General features: G+C 38.3%; 2 protein-coding genes across 2 annotated transcripts; both read right to left on the reverse strand.

Moving 5' to 3' along the window:
• Window positions 1-1,638: 1,638 nt before the first annotated feature.
• On the reverse strand, window positions 1,639-2,434 carry LOC102719331 (60S ribosomal protein L26-1). The gene has a single exon (XM_006662671.3). The coding sequence runs from the start codon at window positions 2,380-2,382 to the stop codon at window positions 1,921-1,923; it is 462 nt and encodes a 153-aa protein (XP_006662734.2). The 5' UTR covers window positions 2,383-2,434; the 3' UTR covers window positions 1,639-1,920.
• A 6,589-nt stretch (window positions 2,435-9,023) lies between these two features.
• On the reverse strand, window positions 9,024-10,739 carry LOC102719621 (cytochrome P450 94C1). The gene has a single exon (XM_006662672.3). It carries the CDS (start codon window positions 10,680-10,682, stop codon window positions 9,153-9,155), a length of 1,530 nt encoding a protein of 509 aa, XP_006662735.2. The 5' UTR covers window positions 10,683-10,739; the 3' UTR covers window positions 9,024-9,152.
• Between the last annotated feature and the right edge of the window lie 12,913 nt (window positions 10,740-23,652).

The raw sequence follows: 23,652 nt of genomic DNA on the forward strand, positions 1-23,652 counted from the left end.
TAAAAAAATAAAAATAGGGATAAAAATAAAATTCCCGAAAAATGGTAAAATAGTACTTTAACCTCTAAGTTAACACCGTTTTAGTCCTTCCACCAAAAGAGGGGCATCCAGTTCGTTCGATTTAAAAAAGCAGGGACAAATACCGAAACCCTAAAAATAATGGGTAAAATCAATATTAGAATCTGAAACAAGGGTAAGAACAAAATTGCCCCTTTAACTTAATTGTAGATGTAGTTAAGTTACTGACATATAGATCTTATTTTGTTATAGCCTACATGTTAGTGGTACAACTGCACAACAGTGATACGTCAGCGAAGCCTCGTCGGTGAGAGCGTGGTCGACAGAAGCAATGAGCAGCCGGGTATCGCCGGTCTCAGTCTGATAACACGTCGAGGCCGTGGACGGCGAAGCGGAGGCATGGCGCAATGCTCCAGAGGTCCGTGCCATTTGATGTCCCTCTCAGCACATCGGAGTACTAATCAACTACTAATCCCTCCCAATATATTTTGCCTGGTTGTGCCTGGTTTCAGAGCGTATAAATATGAGGACTTCGAATTCAAATTTCGACGGGTATTTTTTTTTTGTACAACACGCTTTAGAGTTCTGTACTTCAGTTGAAATTCGTCCAAAGATGCGATTTCTCCCGTTGAGCTTTCCAGTATGGGAGTACCCATAACTTCTCTCGTTTCGCAAGATGTCCATAAGCTTAATTTCGTGGCAAGCAATGACTCAAGTGGTTGCAAAAGTAGCTTAAAGGATGAAAGGAAAAAAAATCCAATACAGAATGACCATAAGGCTAATCTCTACCTGAAAGCTCATTTGACATAAAGCGCACAGCAACATCAACCCTTGTTGCAGGATTGAAACAAAAAGACATATTAACTACGAATAGTACATGCACAAAGATGACAACTTGTAGGTGTCGAGTTTAAACTTGCAAGAAAAGGGGAAGTCCCCCGGGAACTCTTTTCAAGTGATCCGCAGACACTACTATCATCCTGCTTCTATAGAAGGTTACTTTGTAAATACTATGCAAGTTCAATCCTGGTGATCAGAAAAGCGACAAATAATCACCAAGTTTAGGAAAAAAAATGCAATAGTGAACTTAGTGATTAGATAGCCTACAAGCCGCTAATAATTAGCAATAGCAATGACTCAGCTTTTATAGTGTGTTTTCTTGTTGTCAATATGAAAGAGCCACATAAAAAGGAACATAACAGGTAAATTTGTATGGACAGCATACTTATGTTTTGCTTACATTGGGATATGGCTCGTGTTAGACCAGAAACTGATGTGTCCGGTTTCGTATGCATTGAGAGGTAAAAAGTAACTTAAGAAACTTCAGACTAAACCAAAAAATTCAGCAGCAGCATTACCTGTGCAGCAGAGCCAACCGATCAAACCATTCATTAACCCTATCAGCTATCCGCAGTAGCGACCAATCTACATCACCTGCGATTCGTCAACTACAATATGCCCAAGATTGAACTGTCTAGCTACAACAGAAATGCAGTGACAACCACATGCCCAAGATTTAACTGTCTAGCAAATAGTCGAAAAGTAGTGCCCAATTCTACATAGATGCTCGACACATTACAGTTTACAACTACTGGCAATAACAGCATATGAGTCCTCACAGATCATCTCCAGTTGCTCCATGGCATCTTCAGTTACTAAGAGTGGCGCATTACAACAAAATTCGCACAGGCATGATAACAAAATTTAAGGTTAAACATGTAATGAGTTCTTGATATCGAAATCCAAGACATCGTACTAGATCCAAATATAAGGTTCCAAAACCCAACATTGACAAACAATTCAGTGACAAAGCAGCAGTTTTCAAGCAGCATGAACTAGATAATAGTAGCAGTAGTAGTAGGACAGACGGTACGAACAGAGGAGGAGGGGGATCTCCAAAGCCTAATCGATCTCCTGGAGCGACGCCCCGGCGGCTCCGGCGGCGGCGACGTCCTCGGCGGTGAACTTGCCCTTGGCCTTGTCGGCGGCGCGGCCCCGGGCCTTGCGGTCGAGGATGGCCTTGCGGTCCTTGTCGAGCTTGAGCTTGGTGACGACGACCTTGGAGGGGTGGATCCCGACGTTGACGGTGGAGCCGTTCACCTTCTCCCTGGTGATGCGCTCGATGTGGATGACCCACCGGCGGCGGTACACCTGCACCACCTTCCCCTCCCGCCCCTTGTAGGTGCCCCTCACCACCTGCACCTCGTCGTCCTTGCGCACCGGGATGGACCGCACGTTGTACTTGCTGCGGAGCTCGGTGGAGAGCGCCGCCGACATCAGCACGCGGCGGACGGACGACGGCGCCGTGAAGTGCGCCTTGCGGCACTTGCGCCGGGAGCTCGTCACGCGCGGGTCGCGCTTCATGGCGGCGGCAGCGGCGGAGGTGGTGCTAGGGTTTTGCGAGGAAGGGGGAATGCGTGGGTGGCGCGGGGGTGGAAGAGCCGTATATAGCGGACGCTGATCGGGGATGGACGGTCCGGATGCGTTTGGTCGGAATGGGCTATTGGGCCGAGGCCCTTCTGTGCTTAGTGGGCTTTGGGTGTTTCACTAGCTGGGCCGTAGTGTGGTGACAAGTGAGAGATGATATATGTAAAATGGGCTTTCGGATGGGCCGGCCGTGGTAGCTCTGTCCTGGGGGCCTCCCGGGATCCAGCCCATTTATGAATAATATTTGTTCATATGGATAGATGAATTTTGTTCACTAGTTGCCACGTTACCATGGACTTTGCACGGTTTGTTATTACTGATAGTGTATAAATATTGAAATTATAATGTAATATTATGTTTGATGTGTTGATTACTTCAAAATTAGGTGCTTGTATTTGGGCATTTAATTTTTTGCCACTCTTACGAATGTTTATAACAGATTTGTCACTAGATCCACATGTCATAGACTAATGAGAGCCCACGTGTCATAGAGACAAATTTATTTTGATCCACATTGGTCACAGCTTATTAGCTGTCTATTCGAATTTTAAAATCAGATTAATAGAAAAAAAATTGAGAATCAAAGATGGGCATGATATTATGTATATTAAGTGTGAATTTAGAGCCATTACTTAGAGTCCATGTTATTTTTGGTTGTATGGTTTATTCAACATGTACTGCCGAGACGATCAATAGCCATAATTATATGATCATCGAGTTTATATTCCGGCGAGTGGTCGCCGTCAAGCTGCAGCCGTACGTGACGGCTGCGAAGTCGACGGGAGAGACAGAGTGGAAGCTACTGTGTTGAGCGTGTGGCGCACACGAAGTTCGTGGGGGAAAATTAGAAGATAGCCGCGTCGCTTACCAAGCTGTCCTGCCCATCTTGATTTCGTTTGTGCGGCCGCTGTGAACCTACACTGTTTGACTGGGTCCACTGGGACCTTTTGACTCGCCGTTTCCATCTTTTTTTTTTTCTGTTTAGATTTATAAATTGAAATTGAAATTTTTACCTTTAAATTTGAAGTTGATTTTATGATTTTTTCTATTGTAATTTATTTTCAAGCCTTGGTTTTTTATTGTTAAGAACAAGTATATACATGTTTTATTTATAAATTATTTTTTATTTGTAAATATGCCGTTTAGTTTTTTTCTGGTAGACTGTATTTTAATTTGAAGCATTAACGTTTCTGATTTTTGGTTTAATTTGCATATAATAGTGCATATTGTGGAAGAAATTCTGATATAAAATTGTCTTGGAATGCTTTTTTAAAGAAGAGTTTAAGAATTATCTGTTTGTTTATATACTACTCCTAACTATCACAAAAAATATAGACAATCTATTAATCTATCCATTGCAGCTATCTCAAATAGGGACTAAATGCGATTGTATCATAAATATAAAATATTTGTATAGTGTCCTTTTCTATAAATCTAGTGGTAAAGGTTTTATGCTCCTTTTTTTGCAATGTTTTTGTTTTTGGGTAACGCAGAACATGTGCCCTGGAAGAATGTATACTCTAATTCATTTATGGTACTCATTCCAAAATACTACCTTAGATAAATAACTTTCGCTGTTACAGCCGCTTTTTCAGACTGAAACTAATGCATTCTTGAGCATTTCCATATTTCAATTGTTCATTTTCTAAGCGACAAAGTGTAGTTGCCGAAGAAGTTTACAGTACTCCCGCTAAGCTATCTTTCCACTGTCTATGCACAGATTCCAGACTACTGAATTTTTGTCACCCCACTGACTTTGCTGGACTGAACTCTGAAGTGATTCAATAATTTCACTATATCTTTCTTGAAGTGATCCAGCTGGATAAGCTGACGAATATGCCTGAAACGTGCTACAAAAAATATGGTAATGCTAAACATCAAATCGACAGCTGGTTGTTCCACAAATCGTCAAAGACAATGAAAGTCTGTTCTTGATCACCTGGCACTTTGGCAGCATGTCATAAGTGCTCCTTTGCCATAGCTCTGCTTAGTTGCCCCCAAGTTCTTATCCATTTTGTGCACACAATTATGTGGAATTGGAATTTAGGGCATGTTTTTCATCTCCCTTTTCTGAACTTTTATGGTCCTGAAGTTGGATATACGTCCAGAACTCCATAGTGGAGCCTGAATGCATTCAACCATCGTTCCAAATTGTGGCTAGAATTTTGTTTTACTGAACATGTCCACCTCAAGAATGAAGTGGCCTGAATGCAAAGTGAAAGGAGGCACTAACACCTGGAGCCTTCATTTCTCTGCTCGGTGCCGTCCAAAAGAGCAGTATGACAGCTACTCTCTTCATATCATCTAGGCACTTGCTTTCTTCCTATCATCTAGGCACTACTCTCTTCTGGTCTAAATACACGTTGTTTTGATGTTTTCGATATTGACATCATTTATACAAGGGAATACAACTTTAACCACTGCTTCCTATTATTACATATTCATTCATCCAGTGCAAAAAAATGTGTTTTTTTTTCTTTTGAGATAAATCTGACCTATGATTCTAATATATCCAATTTAAACTTAAGATTACAAACATGGTATGTATTGTCTACACAGACCACTGCTACATATCATTCACTAAACCAAATGCATAACCGGATTTCAGATTGGGTTATTTAAGGGCTAAGTTTCTTACTTGGGCTTGGGCTAAGTTTCCAAATTAAAAAATGGCCGTACATATCCGATTGGATATAGAGGCTGGGTAAAAATATCATTCTCTAAAAAAATACATAACCGACAATGAGATTTTTTATTGGACCTTTTGTACCATATTTGAAATGGTATATTAAGTTAATAGTGTAAAATGACAATTTTGGATAATTTTACCATCCTAGGAAAGTACTTTTAGGTACCAAAATTTACGATCAAAATTTTGGTCAGCTTTTTACAATTCTTAAAAAAAATACCTTAATGTACCATTTTTTCAATGTAAAAATTTAGTACCCTAAGCCTGAGGTGCAATGTACGTTAAGTTAAATTTTGTACTAAGATTTTTATTATCTTAAGGTATTTTTCAAGAACAATTTTGCCATTCTTCTCTCAGGAGGAACTACTGTTTTCTATGTAAAATTTGGTACCTTCTACTATCTAAGATACTAAATTTTACATGGAAAACAGTGGTATCTCATGATACCTCTTCAAGAATGGGAAAAATGCTCATTTTTCATTGATGATAAAAAACCTAATTTTGGTACCTTGAGATACATAGTAGCATCAAATTTTATACTAGAAAATATAGTACTTTCTGGTACATTCTCAAGAATAGTAAAATTATTTAGTGCGAAAACTTATTGCCTCTATGTGCTAAGTTTCTTGAGGTACTAAAATTTTACAAAAAATAAATGCCCAATATACTTTCCCAAGAACCATAAAACCTCCCACCGGCAATAGTTGAATAGAGTATTCCAGGTGTAGAACACGAGCTACCAGAATCCAAGTTCTTGTAGTGTTCAGTGTTAGCTTGACAAAAGAATGTAATGGCCAATGCGCTTAACTAATGCCAATCACACAGCTAGAGATAAAAATCATCGGAGCATGTGTCTACTGATCATTGGCCGATCTGTTCTTGGGGTATGTTAATTAACTTTGCTAATAAGGTAACGAAATGTAATTGGGCACTCCTGGATAAGATGCAGCAATTGACCGACCATCACTCATGATTTACCTGCTAGTGTTCAGTCAACCATCTACACACCAATTTATATTGCAATGTACACCAAACTCGAGCTTGCCAGTAGTTAGTTATACTTGCACATCGTTTTGCATCTACCTCCATGGCATCTTGGCACATGCAGGAGACAGATCTAACAACAGAAACATCCATTTATTGTTGAATTCTGAAAACAATAGCACCCCTATCTCGTTATGATGAAAAAGGCGCATTGTTTGGAGTGAAATTTGCAGTATTTAATCGGCAATGTTTGGAGATTGCAAAACAGATCTTGAGCACGCTTCAAACTTCAAAGCCATGGCCGGCTTGTCTGAAGGGATTGCTGTTCAATCATATCTAGCAGAGGAGCTGATGTTCTTCTGCTCTTCCTCATGTGACTGGACACAAAAAGGGAGAGAAGATTGAGCAACTAGACGGTTCTTTTATCAGGAACAGATTAACAATTAACCAATATATATTTGCCATGCCATGCAAGCTGCTAAGTGTGTGTTTTTCTTTGGATTTGTTCTGAAACCACTACTGGTTTTCTTATCCATATTTGTGTGGATTTTGTGCTGCAATTGTGGCCAACCAAATTTCCTGTGGATTCTTGTCGTACTGGCAAATGACAAGACGCTGATCACGCACGCACGTTGCGATTGATGAGTTGTGGATCGTGTGTGTCTCGATCGACTAGGATCAGAATCAGTGTCAAGATAATACCATTAACGTGCTATCCTCATCATGTATCAATTATTTCCATCCATGACTCAATTGTGTCGGAATTAAGTACAATAATATGCTAGTAATGGAAATATTAGGTCTGGATATGGAAGTGAGCAATTATGAATAAATAAACTGTCCCCATATGTACTAGTACTCCAGTATTTTCCAGGTATTTTTCCCCTTGAATTTATGGATTAATCAATGAACCTGGTCATAAAAAACCTGCCTATAAAGAGCTGAAAATGACTCTGGAAAAGACGGGTAATGGAAATGCAGATTTTGATGCGGATAGCATAGATACATCAGAAACGGCATATATCATCTTTGATTCTCTGGAACTGGACACCATCTTTTTTTCTTCATCACGTTCAAGGTCTTACCTTTGCTTCTCAAACAGAATCACTAACTGAATTCCTCTTTTGTGTTACGATTATTCTTCAACCGGACAAGGAGAAAGTGATGATATAGTTCCTACAACGTACGAATAAATTGATGATGATACCTACAAGTTGTGAAGTTCAGAACAGCAAAAAAAAAAAAGAGCATCATCTTTCTGATGAGAACTGTCATACATTGCTTTTGTTCAGAGATGGAAAAAAAAAATACAGGAAATGCAGAAATCTATCCTTTCCTCGAAGCGCAAAGGATTTGCATGTCAATATATTAGAAGGAAAAGAGAGTTGATATATATCGCATACGACTAGCCTGGCCTCCAACATAGACCCCCAAGAGAAACAATCTGATGGGAGGAGAGCTCATACGCTAAGAGTTAATCTCCCAACGAATCTGTCCTTTTCACTATCTTGGTTGCTCATACCATGAGCAGAATCATGCTACTAGTATGCTACTTAGAACTTATAGAAGATAGGTTCCCAATTGCTTCTGGTGTATGTCCTGACGACACCCACGCAAATTGGGCGATAAGACTGGGAAATTTAGTGCATCTGTATCTGCATTATGCAAATGACTCTCAGGAAAATGGGAGTAAATAGGTAATCTGAGTCAATGATACCGATAATTTGGAAATGTCCCGAGGTCAAAAGATCATGTCAATAAAAGTGATATTGATTGAGTATACCTGAAATTGAGGCTAATTAACTGCAGTGATTGCATTAGTCTGAACATTTCCTGAAATTTTCCAAAAGTTGTTTTGGTATGGCATTGAAGGCAAGTCTTCATATTACTGTTGCAGATTAATGTTGTGCATTGGTTACCTCCATTTCGTATTAAATTACAACGAATATCTTCTGCAATAATTATTGCAAGGAAATGTGATTTTGCAGGAAAATCTACTTAGCTGGTTTGACCAGAAGTAAAACAAGAACCTGCAAGATGACAATATAGTATAAAATAATTCTCGTTTTGGCAATAAAATTAGCACAACGACCATCTAAGAATTCGTCATTCATGTAGTCAATGTTAGTCACCCATTGTGTTTCTGCATGCAAAAGTAGAAGCAACTAGATTATACCCCTACTATGTGATTTGAGTAAATGACACCGAAATTTTGGCTGATAGCTACCAAATTTGGAAATTCTTGATTAGAAGATCATGCCAATAAAACCTGCTATTGTTCGAGTTACCTAAATTTGAGGCTAATTCACTGTAGTAATTGCAGTAGTCTGCACATTTTCCGGACATTTTGATATGCAAGGAAGGCAAAACTTCGTATTACTGCTCCAAAATAAATGGTTTAGAAAAGGATACCTCCATTCTGTATTTAACCCCAACGAATATATTACATATATAATAGTAATGCTTAAAAGGAAATGTGAATTTTCTTGAAAATTAACTTAACCTGGTTTGACCTTGAATAAAACAGAGGAACATGCAAGATGACAGTACTGTAAAAAAGACATTCTTTTAAGATTAAAAGAAACGTTTTTGTATTAGTCAATCATCACAGTATTTAAGTCATGTGTCATTGTACTTCTTCCTGGAACAACAATGAGCCAAATGAGATACAACAAAACCTGACGGAATATCTTACAGATTTCAGAATGATGTTTTCATAGTGACAACAACTTGCTATCTGCTCTGGGCTCTGGCAGCTCTGCTGCTTCAGTTACCCAGCTTTGTGAATTTTTGTGTTTGCTTTGTTTTTATTGCCTGATTTGTGATTCCAGATCCTTTCCTTAACAATATCCAATTGCAGGATCATCATCAAACGAGGAAAAGAAACATGATGAACACGAAGGAATATCTGAAGTTTATGTTTGTCTCATTTGAAACAAATTTCCTACAAATTTCTCCTCTTTTTTATCTATGTACAAGCCTGTAATTTATCCAATTTTGCTGATGCAGTAGAAGCTAAGGTGTACTAGCTGGTCTAAGTGTGGAGGCGCTTGACTCTCACTTGGAGGCCGCCACTGATGGACGCGGTGAGCCCCGGCACGAACCGTGGCGCGGCGGCGGCGCCGCCTGTCCGGCCATTCTCTCCGACCACCTCGATGTCGAACGCTCTCACCACCGCCACGCTGACCGCCTTCATCTCGGTGATGGCGAGCTCCTTGCCGAGGCACACGCGTTGGCCGGCCTGGAACACCGGGAACTTGTACGGGTTCGCCGGGACGAACGACGCGCCGGGGCCGGTGAGCCACCGCTCCGGCCGGAACGCGCCGTGGTCGGCGCCCCAGATGTGCGGCATCCGGCCCATGGCGTACGGGTGGTACATGACGCGCGCGTCGCCCTCGACGTAGGTGCCGTCGGGGAGCACGTCGGCGGCGGCGCAGAACTTGGAGTCGAACTGCACCGGCGGGAACAGCCGCATGTTCTCGTACAGCACGGCGTGGGTGTAGTGCAGGCCCTTGAGGTGCTCGTAGGTGGTGGCTCCCTTCTCGCCGGCGCCGGCCTCCGCGCGCATGGCGGCCGCGACCTCGGGGTTCTTGGACAGGATCATGAAGAGCGTGGTAAGCGCTGTGGACACCGTGTCCCGCCCGGCGAGGAGGAAGCTGACCACGATGTCGCGGAGGAACTTGTCGTCCGCCGCGTGGGGGTCGACGCCGGTCGAGGCCATGAACCGCGACAGGAGGTCGTGGCTGCTTCCGACGCCCAGCTTCTGGCGCTCCCGGATCATCGCCGCCGCAAGCTCGTCGACAATCTTGATGGCCTTCTTGAGCTCCCTCTCCGAGCCGATGTTAAGAAACCGCTTCATCTTCCACAGCAACGGCGACGCCGCGGCGCCACGCATGGCGGAGAGCCTCGACGCGGTGTCGAACGCGTCGGCGAGCTCCGACACGGGCATTTCCCGGTCGAGGCAGCACGGGTCGAGGCCGAAGGAGATCTTGCAGATGGTGTCGAAGGCGAACCGGCGGAACACGTCCTGCAGGTCGAGCACGGCGCCCCTGTCGGCGGCGTCGGTGAGCACCGGCATGAGGCGGGCGTCCACCTCCTGGGCGATGATCTTGTAGGCGTAGGAGCGCACGGCGACGCTGCCGAGCTCGAGGCTGGCCATCTTCCGCTGGTGGCGCCACGCCCCGCCGTCGACATTGAAGATGCCGTTGCCGAGGAGGTCGCCGAGGAGCGCGGCGAAGGGCTTCCCCTTGGGGAAGTTGTCGAAGCGGGTCTTGAGCATGTACTCGACGTTGGCCGGGTTGGCCGTGACGGTGCAGCCGAGGACGTGGACGTGGACGGTGCCGGTCGGCGACAGGCGGAGCAGGTGCGCGTACCAGTCGCCGAGGTTGGTGAACTCCCTCGCCCACGACCCCGTCAGGTAGGCCCGGCAGACATGGCAGCTGCACCACGGCCACCGCCGCGCCAGGAGCAGCACCACGCCGAGCGCCGCCACGCACAGCGAGAACCCGAAGAAGGCCAGCCCCGCGCACCGCGCGCCCCACGACAGCTCGACGGTGGCATCCATGGCGAGGCGACCTCAGACTCAGAGCGCGCAAGGAGAGGAGAAAGATGTGAGCTTTGTGTGGGGAGAGGAGGCCATGGCTATATATAATGCGTGTGGACGAGGAAGCCGCACATGGGACACGTGCGCGAATGATTTAACAACGTTGCCTCCCTCTCTCTCTCTTCCTTTCTTTTTTTTTTGTGTGTTTTTTTTTTGCGTGTCTACAGCTATGTCCCAGCAGCGATTTTGCATGATGAGCTGGGTTCTAATGTCCTTGCTGTTTTTTTTCTCGCTACATGAAACATGACACTTTTGTGAGGTCAATATGCTTGCCATGTCTATACTTTCAGGCTTCTTTGTTTCAAAGGAATTTTATAAGAAAACTAGAGGAATTGAACTGTTTACTCTAAAATTCCTGTGAAACGAAGAGACCCTCCATGGATAAACTTTCTCCTTTTTAATGGTTAAATCTAGCAAGTTTCTCTCCCATCAAGTTAAATGATTATTTATAGATTTTACATGAATGGCCTACACTTTCTAAAGAAATGTTGAGGCTGAATATGGAAAGTTTTTTGCACGTGTTATAGTTCCAATAATTTGGATAATGGTAACATGCTGATAAGATTTAAAGAGCGAGAATAGAAAGTCTGTTGGAATTTATATCAATTTGAAAATAAAATCTTTTCATATGAATTGCTAAATTGAGATTTAGATACCCAAATTTTAGTCATGCTCTTGGAGATGCTCTTAAGGTGTGTTTGGTTTCAGAGTTGGGATGAGTTAGGATGGAACCAACCCATTTCTGACCCTGTTGATTGATGGAGGGGTGGGATGGGTTGGACTCAAGAGAGTATTATTCCTCTACTTCGCTCTCCTCAACTTGATTTCTTTAATTATAGCTTAATTGCTTTTTTTTATGAAACATGGATATTATATCCACCATTAATACCTGTTGACAGTGACTAGAATACTGTGTAGATTGGTGCAAATTCATACTCAATAACTTCCTTCCCTCTATTAGCGCGAATTAATAGTGGGCACACTATAAAAATACAAATTCATCCCCCCTTACTACCTTCCTAGTACAAATTAATAGTGGAGAAACTATATTAATAATACTCATAATTTTAAGCTACATTAAACATATCTATAGATAGTACCTCGTCCTCGTCAAATTTCCTTTCCTTAATTTATTGGTGTATTTCTTTTTCTTTTGAGAAACATGGAATTATATAAGTTAATTGAAGATATAACCATCCATTGGTACATGAAATAGAGACATAAAATCTGCCGATGCAGAGCAAAAGGCTTCACATCTTGAAATGATAGCATGAGATACGAGCAGATGAGCACAGCGACAATACACACTAACTTTGGCACGCGTAAAAGCATACATAGATACATACTCTCTCCGTCCCAAAACAAACCAATCTTTTACTTTTTACCTATAATATTTAACTGTTCGTCTTATTAAAAAATTTACGATTAACAATTTTATTTTTATCAGATGATAAATCATGAATAATACTTTACGTGTGATGACTATTTTTTTTTAATTTCTTAAAAAAATTAAATAAGACGGATGGTCAAACGCTGGATATGGAAACCAAAACATTGATTTGTTTTGGGACGGAGATATTGACCACCATCTATGTTCCTACTATAGATTAGAAAACTGGCACCATCGAACAATTCAGTGGCCAAAACCCTAAAGGCTAAAGCCAACACCATCAATTTAATTAGTGTATACCATATTAAAATGAAGTCTCCTAATTACTTTCCTCCCCACTATTAGTACACATTGATAGTGACTACACTATACTAGGTAAATTGGTACACATTCATTTTCTTTAGCTTCCTTCCCTCCAAAGTCCAAATTAATAGTGGATAAACTATATTAAATACAAATAGACAAATTTTGTACAAATTCAGCCTCCTTAATTAACTTTCCTTCCCAGTGGTTACATTATTTTAATATTAATTGGTACAAATTTACCATTCTTAACTTTCCTTCCCTCTATGAATAGTGGATAAAGTATATGAGAATGGATGGATACCAATTCACCTTCCTAATTACCTCATCCTCATAGTCGATCTTTGTTTACAAGTGATATTTCTTTGAGTTTGCACTGTAATTTGTTCTAGTTAATCTATAAGAAGAAATATTTTTTATGGCACACCAGTTTATTGTGTAGAACTCTCTTTGTGGTAAGAGTTGTTGTAGTATTATAATACTCTTGTAGTCTTGTACTGTAAGGAAGAAATTCATGTTTTATCAACGTTATAGAATTATAACATAAAGTAATAGTGAACAAATAATTCCAATCAATCGCTCCTTACTCCATATATAAATTTCCTTGTCTACACTGAAAAAACTTATAGTTTTTTTACCTTCATTTTTTATATTTCAAAATAATTTACACCTTTAAATTTTAGTTGCACTTCCCTACGTGGCAGCAACATGTGACTGTAAACTAATTTCCTTTGCTTCAATTACAAACAAAGCATACTTTTGTACACATTATTTATTTTGAATTTTGGTTATTTACAGTTGATAGCATGCACGTAAGAATCATGAATTTACTAGTACGAGTTGAATGCTCATGCTTTGCAATAGACAGAGAAAATCTATAATAATATTTCGTAAAATATATATATTTCAAGAAATCCGTTACCTATCTTATTTCTATAGGGAACATTCACTTTAATTTATTCTTATACGTACATGGCTATGGCTATGTATTTAGATTTGTTTGTTTTTAATATTAAGAACAAGTTTAGGGGGTAGGTTACACTTTACAAAATCTATGATGGAAGTAGGTGGAGGTGCCTTTTTTATTTTAGTTTTGCTAGAATATAAACATATTTTTTGTTGTTGTTTCTAATACAATCTTTTAACTAGCAACGTACTCATATATTGCAACAGAACCGTTCGATAATAGACCAAGACTCAGATATGACCGTGTTGTTGGCATGTGAAAAGAGAGGCTTTTAATCTAGGATCGTGTGAATGCTGATTGGAATTTTTTTTAAACCTTTTTAATAAATAATTTTATTACTAAACCTCCGGGGAAAATATTTTCACCGCATGAACCTTTTGGTCACGTCAACAATATTGGCGTAGCAAAACGGCTTGCCATGCCGTTGTCGGTGACGTGGCAATATTGTCTTGCCACGACAAATTGGTGTGGCAAGACGTCATGTCACGCCGACTATGCTACGTGACAACGTTGTCTTGCTGTGTCACTAATACTGGCGTGGTGGCGTAGCCAAAAGGTTCAGTTTTAAAAAAATTTTGTCTGATGGTTTAGTAATAAAATTATTTGCTAAAAAGGTATATTTAGTAAAAAAAATTTTCTGCCTCTTGGCAGTTGAGACGCCGTGTGCTTTAGCTATCGATCGAATCGACCGGTCATCCTTTTCCTGGCCGTACGTGACGTGCGTGGTCCTTTGTTAGGTACTCCATTCATATTTTTATTTTTTTTATGACACCGTTGACTTTTAGAATCACGTTTGATCATTTGTCTTATTCAAAATTTATATCCAAATATACAAAATTATAATGCATAATTAAAGTTTTTATAATAATAAATTATATTATAATAAAATAATTAATAATTATATAATTTTTTTGAATAGGACGAATGATCAAACGTGAACCTAAAAGTCAACGACGTCATATAAAAAAATATGGAGGGAGTATATGATCCAGAGCATGCGGCAGAAAATTGCGTCCCTCGTCGCTGTGTTTAATCGTACGTACGTAGCAGCTAGCTAGGCAAAGTGACACGCACTCTTTGTATTGTACGATAGGAAATAGTTACATATATCCAAACAAATTAAGCCAACCATGCACACGCTTTTGCTCGTCGTCTCGTCGTTCATACATGCATGGCCCCGCCGGGCTTCTTGCCGGTGGTCCGGCCGGCCAGCCGACATCATCGACAGCGTGTACGTGCATCATCCACACGCTTTTATTAATAAAAATTAAAGGATTATATGATTTTATGATAGCTATTTAATGTTATAAGCGATAGAACTAACTGGTGCAAACTCAAAAATCTACTTTAAAAATGTGAATCCTAGAATTTAATTTGGCCTTCCAAAGATCACACCGATTTCAAATGACCGTTAAATTTGCATGCCAGCTTGGCTTTAGGCCTATAAACTCTTATTAGACAGCTCTTAAAGTTATCTTTCCAATGGATCGAGTGTAACATCTAAATTATATTTAAATCGGCTGCAATCATCGAAATAGTACCAAGATGATTGAACCAATATGCATGTTGGACAGTCCAAAGAGTAAAAATATATAAATAAACTCAGTGAGGATGATAGATTTATCACCACCATAATTGTCTTTTTTAAGATATATTATAGATATTAGAATATTGTTTTTGCTCATTTTTTCGCTTATGTTTATAGTTATAAATAGGGCTGGATAATGAGCCAGCTCGGCTCGGCTCGGTCCAGCTCGTTAAGATAACGAGCTGGCTTGGCTCGGCTCGTTATCGTAACGAGATAAAAAACCAGCTCAGCTCGGCTCGTTATAAAGCTCGAGCTGGCTTGTTAGGCTCGTGAGCCATGCATAAAAGTTAAGCTAAATGATTTTTCAATAGGTTAAACAAGCAAATTTTCATTTCAAACATACAAATCATATGAAATTGTATTTAAATATTAAAGTTTGAACCAACAAATCACATGGTTAACCTATGAAGTACTGAATACATATATTCCAGGGTAAAATCAATGAACGCCAGTGAATCTTGTCTTTGGTCTAGCTCGTTAAGCTCGCGAGCAGCTCATGAGCCAGCTCGAGCTGGCTCGTTATCTCTAACGAGCTAAAATGCTAACTTGGCTCGTTAGAAAAATAAATGAGCCGAGTGGAGCCGAGCCGAGTTTGTTACGAGTCGAGCGAGCTAACGAGCCATGAGCTTTTTATCCACCCCTACTTATAAACCAAATTTTGAACTTTTGTCCTTAATTTAGAGTTGATTTTGAGTATTTTTCACCAACGTTTATTTTCTACGATTCTCTTTTAAATTGCTAAGAATATGTACATAGAATTTTTATTCATAAATTATTTTTCGTTTACAAATATATTATTTAGCTTTTTCCATGAAACATCCAAACAATAATCCATTTATCTTGTTCTTCGGTTGCTTACAAAAATATAGTTGATTTGTATCGTATGGATCTCTAAGGTACAACATATTATGGACAGCGTTACAAATATCATCAACGATTTATGACCAAAAAAAATCAGACTGCCCCAATTCACGGCAAGTAGCTATACTCTACTCATCCCAAAATAAATTCATTTTTCAGTTTTTATATAATATTTGACTCTCCATCTTATCTGATTTTTTTATTAACATTTTTATTGTTATTAGATAATAAAACATGAATAGTGCTTTACATGTAACTTTTTTGAATTTTTTATAATTTTTAAATAAGACGGATAGTTAAACGCTGGACACACCAATAAAATACATTATTTTTGGGAGGGAGTTAGTAGCTTATTGGTGAAAACTACTGTATCACCGAAAATTTATAAAAAAAAACACTGAAATCAATTATAGAGATATTGAATTACTCTATTTGTTTCATATTTTAAACATTTTGACCATGGTTAGATCTATCTACGTATCAATGTATATGAGCATTTTTCTCATCCTTATATACCGTGATCTACTACTGTTTTCTATATAAAATTTGGTACATTCTAGTATCTAAGTTACAAGAGGTACTAAATTTAAATTTTATATAGAAAATAGTGGTACCTCTGTTAACTTCTCAATGATAGTAAAATTACTCATATTATTTATATATACACAGAGAGATTTATAATTCATAAGTATCCATGTGAACGTAATAGAAAATCTAACCTTATGAAACGGAGACAAATACACACCAAAACGCCATAATTTTCATGAGGCAGAATTGATGATGCATATGCTAGCTGAGAGGTGATGTATGCCACTATCGTGTACCACACTACAACTTTTTCCCATTAAATGGATGTAATTAATTAAATTGATCGACGATGACATGTGAACGTTTGGCACTGAAATTGGGGTCAAATTTTCGTGGTTGCAACTCGATCGTACCCTGCTGTCTCCACCATTAAGCTAGCACAATCCGTCATATAATAACCGGCACGTACTGCACACGTGCACCTTAATTTGATGGTGATCAGCTCAGAAACTGACTCGTGTGGTTAGCTGTTGCACGCTGTTATTTCACCCTGTCGACTCAAATCAACACGGCAAGAAATATATAAGCATGTGCACTTCTCAGCATTAATTTTGTTTCTCGAACACGTAAAAGATTTGCACGTCAATATATTAGAAGGAAAGTGTTTTGGTATACGACGCCTAGAAACCTGAAAGGCTTAAGGCACAGATCTGAGGAGGCAAAAATTCTAGCTTCAATGTAAAAATTCTCAGCACTAATGATCACGCACATGTAAAAATTCTAGCTTCAAGCAAAGATTGATGCAATATTTGTAAATATATTAATGGTATTACTCAATGAGGTGTACGTGTAAACATTTGGACCAAAACACACCTTATCACTTTCTTCAATTGGCAGTGGATTATCAAAGAAACGGAATATTACATCACATTCAGAACGGTCTATGGTTTGTACGGATTGAAAGGAATTAATGCCCGTCGTGACAGTTACGGCGATCACTTTTAGTTTATTAACTTTTGGATCCTTGACTACTGCTACTGCTAAATGTTGATCAATCCTCATGCAGTATGGTTCAATAGAAACTATGCTCTACCTCTCTTTAATACTGTTACTCAATGCACCTTCGTTTCGTAATGTTTGTTTTTAAAATCTACACCATTTAGGACGTCTTCCGGTCTTACGCATGACAATATAATATTACCACACGCCTACACATTAATATGTTAGTGTGGTGGTGTTTTTTCCCGATGATATGTGGTAAAACTATGAGGTTTTAAAAATAAGTTTTAGGATATTTAAAAATAAATATTAAAAGATAAAAGAAATTAAAAATATTCACCTATTGGAACCACCAAAATGGCATGACTACCAGAAAGACCATATATATCTGCTCCTCCTCCTACTGTGAGGTCACGTTCTGAACAGTTAATGAATACTTCATCTGTTCATTATTTGAATCTTGTATTAAAATATAAGTATTTCTAGTATAAATAGTATTACTTATCCCATCAATCAATGGGCATTAAATTAAAAATTCTTCCTATTTTATTCCCACCTTCACTCCTGCCCTAATATATTTCTCATTTATTAAGGTTGTTTGTTTATCCCATGTTTTTAAAATATGATTTCTACAGCAACTCTTAATATCAATACTGCCTAGATAACCTTTTTCCAAACTAGCTTTATGTAGTAATATTTAATTAATTCGTGCGAATCAAAATTTCCGTATCCATAATCTATATATCCATCGTCCGGTTAGAGCGCACGCACGCCCTAAGTCTATAACAATAGCATATTTATTATCCTATTGTTTTTTTCTAATAAATCTCAAATGAGACAAGGATTAATTAGCTAGTTGATAGCCTAGTTGCGTGATTGCCTCCATCACCAGCATCATTAGCCTGGATTCGGTCCATCCATCATCTTAGAAGCCACTCCCTCGGTCCCTAAATATTTGACGCCGTTTACTTTTTTATATACGTTTGACCATTCGTCTCATTCAATTTTTTTTACAATAGGTAAAGCTATATATATGCATAAAACTATATTTAACAATTAATAACATGATATAAAAATAATTTATAATTATGTAAATTTTTTGAATAAAATAAATAGTCAAACGTATATAAAAAAATTAACGACGTCAAACATTTAGAAACAGAGACAGTACAAATATCTCTCCATGGATGCATGCTACAAATATCTCTACATGGATGCATGCATGTGGACACTTGTAATATATATCATTGCATCTGCCATCCTCCTTATTGTTTCATACTACTCTCTTCGTTCCTACTTAAATGTTTGACGCCGTTAATTTTTTTATACACGTTTGACCATTCGTTTTATTTAATTTTTTTAAAATATGTAAAGTTATATATATGCATAAAAGTATACTTAACAATAAATAAAATAATATAAAAATAATTAATAATTATATTTTTGTAATAAGACGAATGGTCAAAGCGTATATAAAAAAGTCAAGTACGTCAAATAATTAGGGACGGAGATAGTATAGAAGAAGATGCAAATATCACAAGTCACATTCCTGTTGGTTGGAGGCTACTCCAAACTATGGGCTTGGAAACTGGAGATCTCCCATGAGCACAATGGTTTCAGTGTTGGCATTATCTATATGTATATTTGGAGAGATCCCAAGCAATACCAAAACCACCACATGGATTGCAATCCAATGTGCAGGATATCCTTTTATCCAGTAGGCTATATGTGCAAGTAGCTAGCACTAGAGACGACGTCTTAATTTAATTGAGATTATTGTTTGGCGTATGACTAGGTTAGTTGTCTTTTGTTTGAGACTCATGCATCGATCTTTCCAACAACTCATGGCATGGTCACATACATAGTACGCACTATGCTATCTCATTAATTTCTTGTTTCGTACCGATACGAGTTGGCTTAGATTATCTCAGAAATCATATTCGAGTTGCTATGTGAGATCTTTAGAGCGAAACAAGTGAGTCAGGTCTTTCAACAGAGTAATAATAGGTCGGCCAAATGGACAAGATCCTTTGACGTAACCTCTCTATACATGGTCACTAATACATGAGCATTATCATATATGGGTTCATATGTCAGTGATCAGCGCTCGTGTCACTATCACTACTGTACATTAATATATCTAATTACTGGTCGGCTCGGCCTATATAAATCATCTCCAAAAGCATATTTGAGTTGTCGTTGAGATTAGGTACATATATCTCGAGCCTCTGTCCTTCCATAGTTCAATTGGTAGCAAGTTATATTCCATGTACAGTGAGAGAAAGTACTGCCAAAGCTTTGGAGGAAATATTCCAGAAATAGAATATATTGCGAGGAAGTTTATTATTCATAGACTTGTTGTATTTTAGGACTTCCTAAATTATAAATGAAGCAATCATGAATTAATTAAGAAATGGTTATCATTGTCATCCTCTTTCTGTTTCTCTCTCTATATATAAATAATTTTATCAAACACGTAAAATTACATTGTCACATATGTATTTAGCGGGACATTTAACTATTTGCCACTCTTCAGATTGGATGATAACAGATTTGTCACTCGTTGTCTATGACATGTGTGCCCTCTTGTGTATATGACATGTGGGTCCAGTAGTAAATATGTTATCACCACTCGTAAGAGTAGCAAAAGGTTAATTATTCCGTATTTAGCGGATTAGGTGCCAATTTACCATCCATCCACTAGCCCTTCTGCTTTTTGTTTCACAATATTTTTTGGAGTCAAGGTTTTGCATGTATAGAAAGTATTGCTAGTTCACCTGTACGTGCAAACAACTAATTTATTATATAATTAAATTTATTTCTTTATCTCCATACAAATTTAAATATGAGTTTTCCTCAAACATCTCAAAGGTATTAATAAAAAATAAATAGTATATGATGTCAATCTTTAACAACAAAACTACCAGACAGATTTACCTTGATAAAACAAAAGAGATCATAATTCCAGAAATAGTGATACAGTACTATACCACATCAAGCACACTTGAATAATGTAGGGTGGAGGGACGCACACCAAACTCTATTCTGAACCACAAAGAGCATAACTGATTGAACTGACTAGCTAGCGAACAGGATCAGCATGCTTGTAATTTGATCTCTCACTGACACTGGAGGAGCCAACTTTATGGTCAATTAAGACCACGTTTTGAATGGCCACAGATAGACGTATCTATTGTATAGTTTTGTGTAGCCTCAACCAAAACTGAAAATTTGACGGGGTGGCTGTACAAGCATAAATGCAGAACCACAAAGGGCGTGTTTGGATGCTGTCACGAGAATCTCGCCTGACCCAGGCGTCTCTCTCAGAAATCCAATTTCGGTCGTCTGTGGTTGGAGCGACCAGGCGAGGGCAGTAACTAAACACACCCAAAATTATTACAACTAAGCTAATACTCCCTCCTATTCTTAATAAATAATATAAAAATGTAAATTATGCTGTAAATTATATTTAATGGTAAACAAAATTATAAAAAATTAAATGATAATTACATGATACATTTTAACAAGATGAATAGTTAAATATATGTCTAAAAGTTAGCAGGTGTGTATGGTTAGGACAAAGGCATAAAGACCAAAACTGAAATTTTGACAAGGTACCTGTACAAAGTTCAAACATAATGGCTCATTCATTTTGGAGAAAAAAATGATTTGGATTTGTAAAAAAATATTTATATGTAGGGGCACAACCAGGTCTAGGCTAGCTGTGGCTAGAGCCTTAGACCTATTCATAATCCCTTTAAAATTATATAAAATTACCATATAATTTTTTTAAAATGTTCAATACTACATTAGCTTAGTCCTATTTCTAAAATTTTCTGGTTCCGCTCTACTCGTATGAGTGCTATTCATAACTAGTTGTAGGAGACCAAATTAACGCACCTAAACCTGTACGTGCGCTATGTAGTCCTAATCACAACACGTGTATAGGTTAGTAGTAGGCATCAAGAGCCAAGGAGAAACGCATCACAGCCGACCAATGAATGCTAAGCTGCTGCGGGTCGATTAATTGGACTCGAGAGCCGACATAGATACGTCAAGGGGGTCACAACACAAGTAGCAGCTAGCGATGGGCATCGCCTTCAGATGGAGCCCCCGGCCCCGGGCACTACCGTGTGTGTGCCGATTGCAACAGCTAGCTTTGAAGCCAGATTTCTGTGCAGAGACCCATGCATCCTGCACACGGAACAAAACCACAAGTACACGTCGCTGTCGTCGTTGTGCTCTCGGCGTTCATGTTTCTTGTGCACCAGCCATGATCGCTGTGTACATGGAACTAGCGAGACCGAAGCTGAACAAGTCAACACCGAGTTGTTGCCCCCACTGTATTTTCGTTTCTGTTTATATTTATAAGCCAATATTTAAATTTTTAGCCTTAAATTTTAGGGTTAATTAGATTTATGTCATTATAAATTTGCTAGTTTTAAAATATGTCATTACCATTATAATTTTAGAACTATTCGAAATATGCCACTCCATACCATTTCGGTGTATTTTTTTTAAAAAAATTAGACATATTACCCCTCTGTTGTTCACTGCACTCTTGGTATATTCAAAGAGCAATGTGGTCCAAAAATAACATATCTAAAATAGTTCTAAAATTATAATGGCATAGTTACAATTAGTCGAATAGTAATGACATATTTTAAAACTGATAAATTTATAATGGCATGGATGTAATTAACCCTAAGTTTTAAGTTAATTTTAGGGTTTTTCACCCAACTTTATTTTCCAGTCTTGGCTCTAAGCCGCTAAGAATACGTATATAAAAGTTTTATTAATAAATCATTTTTTGTTTATAAATATACCAAACAATCACCCCATTGGTCTTCTCTTATTTCTTCCTTGGATTCAAGATAGGCATGATGTATGTCATCCTTCCTTAAAAAAATCTTTATTTTTTAGTATATATCACATCTCTCAATACAAAAACTAACTCCATTCAAAATGTAAGTATTTATCATTTTTTTGGTGGGGATTAAAGTTGAGAATGAATTTTTAGCTACAGTTAAAGTTGAGTAGAAAGGTAGATGGGATAAAATAGGAAGAATCTTAAATTAGAAGTGATTGATGAGATAATTGGTATCATGAATAGTACCAAAAATGCTTACTACCTCTGTTATAAAAATAAGCATTTATAGTTTGTTTAGAATAAACCAAGGGAATATCAATGCTTATATTTTCAGTCACTTCAGCAATTAATTTTTGAATATAAGATTTAAACTCTATAAATGCTTACATTTTGAAATGGAGTGAATACATGTTTCCGTTTTTCAAACCCTAATGTACATGTTTTCCTTTTAAAAAATTAAAGATTGTTCTCCCACTTTGCAAAGTCTAATGCAATAATTACTTTAAAATAAAGTTTTTTTTTGGAGAAATAAGGATAGCCAAACATAAAGTCTCTTGTGGTATAAAGGTAGTATCTCGAAATATACATGTGGCCCAGTTATTCTTGAAATAAAATTGAGCATGTGGCCATGTTTGTAAAAATATGTAGTATTTGAAAGGATCAAAATGCAAGAAGGAAGCACTGATCTTTTCCCTTTCCTTGGCTGCCTCTGCCTGTCTGTCTGCCTGTCCATCCTTGTCTTGTCCATTGCAGCCGACCGGAGCGCAAGTAGCTCACCGGCCGGCGATTTTTCCTGCACATTTTGCTCTGCTGTTTGCTAGCTGGGGATCCCATCCAGTTGGCGACAAGTGGTTTTCAGCTCCATTGTTCGACCCACGGCTTATGAGCACCATCACAGTTTAAATTTCGAAATTTAATTTTTAAAGTTGATTTTAGATTGTTTTTCCCCTCTTCGTCAAGTTTCTTTTTCGGTGTTTGAGTAAGGCTGCGTTCGGCTGGTTATTTGTTAACCAACGCGAAAAACTTCGTGGTAATAGATTAGTACATGATTAATTAATTATTAAATATATTAATTTGAATTTTTAAAGCACCTTTCCTGATGAACTTTTTTTAAAAAAAACACCGTTCATTAGTTTGAAATGTGTACATATGAAAAACAATAAAATTTGGTTATTAGTGTGGAGTAACGAACAGGGCCTAAGAACACATATAATTACATGAATGATTTCTTTTCCACTGGTAGGGTGTTCTTCAGCTTCAAAGCCCTCTTGAGCAATAACTAGCAACGTTTTCGCAATTTTGTAACAGAATACAACTTTTATAACAAATTTTATTTTTTAAAAAAATAAATAGCATTTAGTGAAAATATATTTGACTAAAATTCTGAAATATGAAACCGTAAGAAGCAATGTGGGTGTTATGCAG

The sequence above is a fragment of the Oryza brachyantha genome, chromosome 11 (assembly GCF_000231095.2).
Source record: "Oryza brachyantha chromosome 11, ObraRS2, whole genome shotgun sequence".
NCBI lineage: Eukaryota > Viridiplantae > Streptophyta > Magnoliopsida > Poales > Poaceae > Oryza > Oryza brachyantha.

Excerpts from the sequence above, each read along its gene's own strand:
- LOC102719331 (XM_006662671.3), bottom strand. The coding sequence starts at position 2,382 with ATGAAGCGCGACCCGCGCGTGACGAGCTCCCGGCGCAAGTGCCGCAAG.
- LOC102719621 (XM_006662672.3), bottom strand. The coding sequence starts at position 10,682 with ATGGATGCCACCGTCGAGCTGTCGTGGGGCGCGCGGTGCGCGGGGCTG.